At 37.4% G+C, this 6,366-nt stretch overlaps 1 protein-coding gene across 1 annotated transcript; it reads right to left on the reverse strand.

The window, feature by feature from the left end:
• Window positions 1-781: 781 nt before the first annotated feature.
• Window positions 782-5,038, reverse strand: gas8 (growth arrest-specific 8). The gene is made up of 11 exons (XM_027159251.2): window positions 4,882-5,038; window positions 4,598-4,687; window positions 3,631-3,828; window positions 3,333-3,539; window positions 2,922-2,976; window positions 2,615-2,820; window positions 2,183-2,350; window positions 1,930-2,016; window positions 1,615-1,824; window positions 1,301-1,366; window positions 782-971 (listed from the first exon to the last, which is right to left on the reverse strand). Exons 1-11 carry the CDS (start codon window positions 4,882-4,884, stop codon window positions 822-824), a joined length of 1,440 nt encoding a protein of 479 aa, XP_027015052.1. The 5' UTR covers window positions 4,885-5,038; the 3' UTR covers window positions 782-821.
• Between the last annotated feature and the right edge of the window lie 1,328 nt (window positions 5,039-6,366).

Raw genomic sequence — 6,366 nt, forward strand, 5'->3', positions numbered from 1 at the left:
CAATAAAGCATTGTAAGCAAATACCACAACTTTTTCTAGTAGTTTAATTTATTTTGTGTGTGTGTGTGTGTGTGTGTGTGTGTGTGTGTGTGTGTGTGTGTGTGTGTGTGTGTGTGTGTGTGTGTGAAAATGCTTTTTTTAAAACACAGAAACACTCAGTTAAATAAATTAAAAACAAGATACGCCGCAGGAAAAAAATAAAGAAAAATGTTACAAAAATATTGTTACCTCCAATAGTGTTAAAAAATAAAAAGTTATTTAAGAATTATTACACAGCAACCTGTATTATTCCGTAGAAGCTGTAATTGGAAGTTAGACGTTTAAAGTGACTTATTTTGTCCACCAGGTGTCGCCAAACACCAGGCTAAGCACAGGACCAACAGTCAGTTAGCGGTAAACCTCGAAATACAACAATAAGCTAATGGATATCACTGATTATTATACTCCAATGTAATAATAAAAGCTTCTGTTTTCTGGAATAAAAAACTCTACTACAAACCAAATTTGATGTCTTAAATAACAGAGAATTGCCCCATGTTAATCCTGCTTGAGTTACTGTTATTATAATAAAACCTAGAGAAGTTTAAATTGTCCATTATTTACATGCATGGTCATCGCTGCACTTCGGTCAGTACTGCAATGACTTTCAACTGTGTTTTTCTGCAAAGAAACAAGATCAGTATGAATCCATAGACACGCACTGTCTTGTGTGGTGGAGTAATAACTTTGGGTGGTGTTCCTAATAAAGTGGTATGTAAGTAGATGCTAGGACAGTAAAGTATTTATTTTTTGAAAAATATTTATTGGAGCAGATTTGCATATTAAAGCGGTGCAGACACCAAGCCAGCTGGTCCCTGACCAATGGTTTGCTTTAATAAGCTGCTCTCCAATGGTTTAAAGCCCAGTTCGTCTGCAGGGACACCGAAAGCCTTCAGTTTAGCTTCATAGGTCCTCAGCAGATCATTATGCGCCTGGGGGAGAAAACAACAGACCTTTAAGAAATCGTTTAAAATCCTGGCAATCATGTTTGTAAGTACATGAACAAATCAATGACAATTTGTCTCAGGTAGGCGTGTTTTAGCTGCCTGTGGGTGTGGCTTTTCCATCTGTTTTTCAGTTCCAATAAAATAGTAGTAGTAGCTAAAATACATACAAGTTATTGGTACTGGGGTACTACTGTCTAGGTGTAAGGGACATATTGTAAGTGATTCTTTAGATTCGATAATGTACCTTAAATTATTCATACTATTTTTTAATATCAGGACTAATTTCAACAGCTGATGCTGATGGACCTACCTACCTTACACATACGAGCCAGTTCATACTGCAGGTCCTTAATAGCTACGTTTTTCGAGTCCAACACTTCCTAGAAATAAATGCAAAACTGGATCAGAAACCTAATAATAAAAGGAAAGACTCTAGATTTTAGTTTGATATCCCACACAAACAATTGGTCAAAATTACATGGAGCAGAGATCCAGATTAGACGTGAAGCTAAAATCCAACATCGATCAACAGCCTGACTAAAGAAACTATTGAACAATGGATTTTTATCACAAGATAAGAAGAATATGATAAAAAAAAATAACAAAATGACAAAGGACAACCCGATACCTCCAGCTTGCGGGTCACCACATTCAGTGCACTGGGCTCTAAATTAGAGGCAGCAAGGACCTCATTAAGCTGTGCCTCTTTCTTCTCCAGGGTGTCTGTAAGAGCTTCCAGTTTCCTCTCCAGAAGCAGGTTCTTAAAGCCACTTTTCTGCTGCACCTCTAAGATGGCCTTGGTGAACTTCTGATAAAGTTCATCACGCTCCTGCTGCACCTGAACACCAAGAAATGAGACAGAGGAGATTTTTAACAAAGTTATCCCTTAATAATAATAATAAAAAACTTAATTTGGTGTGCTTTTGCTCTCTCTCTCTTTCACCTTACTGAATCTCTGCTCCAACACTTCATGCTCCCATTTCAGGTCCTTCAGCTCCTTATCTGCAACTTTGAGACGTGCTTTCACTCTCTGACAAAGAGATTAAACAGAATCGCACACACTGGTTTTAATACATTAACTTGTCTCGCAGTTGTTACATGTCTAATCTAACGTGTGTGGTAACTGTTGCTGTGCAAAGCTTGCAAATGTTTTATGCAGTAACAGAATGATAACAGCGATAAAATGATGCAATTACCGCCAGTAAGGCTTTGTCCTTCGTATAGTTGGCGAGCTGTTTCTGGAGCTCGGACACTTCCTGTGTGGCTTTCTGCAATGGTTCAGTCAAACGCTTGTTCTGCTGCTGAACTTCAGCCATCTCCTTCTCCAACCGCTCCTCCTTCTTCTTCATGTCCGCTACTTCCTCCTGCATGACACGCAGGGTTCAGAATCAAGCTGAGGTCATACACAGATCCAATTAGGTGTGAAGTTTAAGCCATAAAAACAAAACTTGCTGTTTAAAGACGCAAAAAAAAAACAATTAAGCTGGAAGTGTACTTTAGTTGTACGACTGTTTAGTAGCAATGTTAGATAGATAGATAGATAGATAGATAGATAGATAGATAGATAGATAGATAGATAGATAGATTCATGATTTTTTTTATATATATATATATATTTATAAGCTGACCTTAAGCGAGCTGATTTGGTTGAAGCTCCCAAGAGTGATGTCACTGTAATAGTTCTTGATATCACTAAAGGCTTTCTCGTGGTTCTTTATCAGTGTGTTAACATGGATGTTCTTCCGTTGTTCGATCTCATGGATCTCAGTCTTGCGCCTCAGGTCTTGCTGCTCTCGCTGTTTTTGCATCTTCTTCTCATACGTAGCCTCGATTTCTGTGGAGACATGTCGGCATTTTGAGATGCGTTATTTTGAGATGTTCCACTTCCTGTTACGGGTCATGGACGGTCGAAGACATACGCCATTAATACAATACCTCGTACTTTCTCCTCAAATTCACTTCTCAGCTTGGTGATTTCTTTATCATGGCTCTGTGGAAACAAACCAGTGGATATTAAAGTGAGGGTGGTGATGAACAATCTGATGGTCCAGTACAGACATCTAGACTATATTTACTAAGAAAAAAGTACAGAAACTAGGCTATTCCTCTGAGACTCCTGCTATAAGACAAAGCTTAATCCTTAAACCTCGGGACACAGAACATCACAGACTATCAAACACACTGAACTGACTTCAACTTCCATGACTTTTAGGTGAAGCTGAATCAAGGCAAACTCCACCCCTTGGACTTCTGCCTGGAAGGTGTACCACTACGAGATCAGTACCTTTCCATGCTGTTACACTTGGAAAGTCATGCTTCGTAACACAAACCTTAGCATACACTCACCAGTTTTAGGTTCTTGATGTAGTTCTCAGTGGAGAACTCCTGATCTTTCTGGTCCACTTTCAGGCTGCGCATGCCTCTCCTCAGCTCGTTCTCAAGATCTGCCTGCTCTTTCTCCAGATGTTTAGTGGCAACCACTCCTTCTGTCTTAAGCTCCACAATGCTGTTCTGTTGTTCATACAGCAAGTGCTTAACCTTCTGCTTGTACACCTAAAAAAAAAAACCACGGAACAAAGCATCATTTTAGACGCTTCCTTTAAGACATAATGAGTCACTGAAGAACGCTGATCATTATAAATACCCTGATTTCTGTTTGATGACTCTCTTCAGCTTCTTCCATTTCTCTTTCTCTGTTTCTAAGGTCAGCTTTCTTCTCATCCAGTTGTCTTTTGGTGATCTCCCAAAAAGTGTGTATCTTATCTCTTTCGAGCTGGAAGTAATTGCGCTCTTCTCGCTCCCGGTCCAGCTCCTCACGCAGCCGGATAATGTGCTCTTCCAGCTGAGAAAAAATCCAAATTAGTGGTGAATTACAGCACACAAAGGATTGTTACAAAGCAAATCATTCATTCATTTTCTACCGCTTATCCGAACTTCTCGGGTCACGGGGAGCCTGTGCCTATCTCAGGCGTCATCGGGCATCAAGGCAGGATACACCCTGGACAGAGTGCCAACCCATCGCAGGGCACACACACACTCTCATTCATTCACACACTACGGACAACTTTTCCAGAGACACCAATCAACCTACCGTGCATGTCTTTGGACAGGGGGAGGAAACCGAAGTACCCGGAGGAAACCCCCGAGGCACGGGGAGAACATGCAAACTCCACACACACAAGGCGGAGACGGGAATTGAACCCCCAACCCTGGAGGTGTGAGGCGAACGTGCTTAACCACTAAGCCACCGTGCCCCCAAAGCAAATCAATTGTAAAAAAAAATCAAATAAAAAATATTAATAATAAAAATTCAAAACTAAAATATTTTTTTAAAGCTGCTATATTGCAAGTCAAAACAGGTGCTAACATTTTTCATTAATGCTTCACAACATTAAATGTAACTATGAATGTATAAAAATTAGAATGTCCTTTAAAGAATAAAGTATATTTCTGTTTTCTGTAAACCAGCAAATTTTTTCCCTTGTTTGTTATGTGTATGTTTTATGTTGATGGTATCTTAAGTCTGTAACCCAGTGAACCGGTGTTAATGTATTCATCTATAGACTTAAAAACAATGTTTTAAGAAAATGTGTAGATTTAATAAACTTTACCTGCTCCTTCGACATGTCCTCTGTAGAAAGCCCATCGACAACAGTACTAGTCTTTCCCTTCACAGATTTGGTGCTTTTCTTTTTCGGAGGCTGAAATACATATATGTAAAGAAAATATTATAGGTTTAAACTTAATTCTATAATTAAAGCTTAAATATAGATTTAGCAACAAATGCTACAGCTATCGGTTTGTAACTAAGCTAGCGGGTTAGCTATCAAATGCTTTTAACGCTTTAGATGTTTAGTCGATATATTTTATTTGTTCAGAGTACATTTATACTTACCATGATGTTGTTTTAATTAAATAATCGCGTCACGGCATATAAAGAAATTGAGTTGCCGAGTACCTCTGTGTAGAAATACATAAATACAAAAGAGTGTCATGGCAACAGAAACTCCACAAATCTCGCGAGAAATCAATCCGTTTCTTGTAAAGCGAGAGAAATTCCAGCAGATGGCGCTGTTGCTCTGGGATATTTTGAAGGAAGTCCTTTTCACTTATTTTTTTATTTTTCTTTGTCAAAAACGCTATATAAATACAAATGAATTAAATTAAAATGAAGAAATACATGTTTGCTTATTTATCATTTCATTATTTTATTTTCCAGCTTAAAGTTTGACATGCCATGTGTTCCTAGAAGCGTTTCCCATCTCTATATAGATGGATATTTACTGTAACTTACTGTCGCCTATTGTCTGGTCATTTCTCTTTTCACTGGATGTTTTTTGTGTTTCACACCAGGCTGTTTAAACTCTAGACTCTTCTTTGTGTGAGAAGTCAGCAATTTGAGAAATAATTAAACTAGACTTTCTGATAGCAATAAGCATGCCATGATTAAAGTCAGGATTAAACACTGAGATTTTCCATCATTCTGATGTTTGAAGTGAACATTAAATAAATCTTTTGACTGGAATCCGTGTGATCATTTTAGACTAAATTAGGTTAGATTAGATTAGATTAGATTAAATTTTGTCATTACACATGTACGAGTACAAAGCAACGAAATGCAGTTTGGCGTCTAACCAGAAGTGCAAATAGTAGCCAGTGCAAGCTGTACAGTATTTACAGTATGAGTATAGTATTTACAGTAATTACAGTATTAGTACAGTATTAGTGCAGTATTTACAGTATGAGTGTATTTACATTAATTACAGTATGAGTACAGTATTTACAGTAATTATAGTACTAGTGCAGTATTTACAGTATTAATACAGTATTTACAATATTTAAAGTATGAGTACAGTATTAGTGCAGTATTCACAGTATGAGTGTATTTACAGTAATTACAGTATGAGTACAGTATTTACAGTATGAGTACAGTATTTACCGTATGAGTATAGTATTTACAGTATTTACAGTATGAGCACAGTATTTACAGTGTTTACAGTATGAGTACAGTATTTACAGTGTTTACAGTATGAGTACAGTATTTACAGTATGAACAGATTATACAGATGAATATGCTATATAGATATATAGATATATAGATATACAGATATCCAGGTTGGGTGCTATAGACATGAAATATACACTGAGCTATATATTATATGGACAAATATACAGGTGCTATTGACATAATATACAGAGGTGGGTGGTCACTGGGATGCAGAGTTCAGTAATCAGAATCTGAAGCAGAATCATGTTTATTGGCCAAGTGGGTTGAGACACACAAGGAATTTGGTTCCAGCTGTATGTGACTCAAAAGTACAGACATAAATAACACTATACTATACCTATATAATACAAACTATACAAGGAAATGCAGACG

Source organism: Tachysurus fulvidraco, chromosome 13, assembly GCF_022655615.1.
Source record: "Tachysurus fulvidraco isolate hzauxx_2018 chromosome 13, HZAU_PFXX_2.0, whole genome shotgun sequence".
Taxonomy (NCBI): Eukaryota; Metazoa; Chordata; class Actinopteri; order Siluriformes; family Bagridae; genus Tachysurus; species Tachysurus fulvidraco.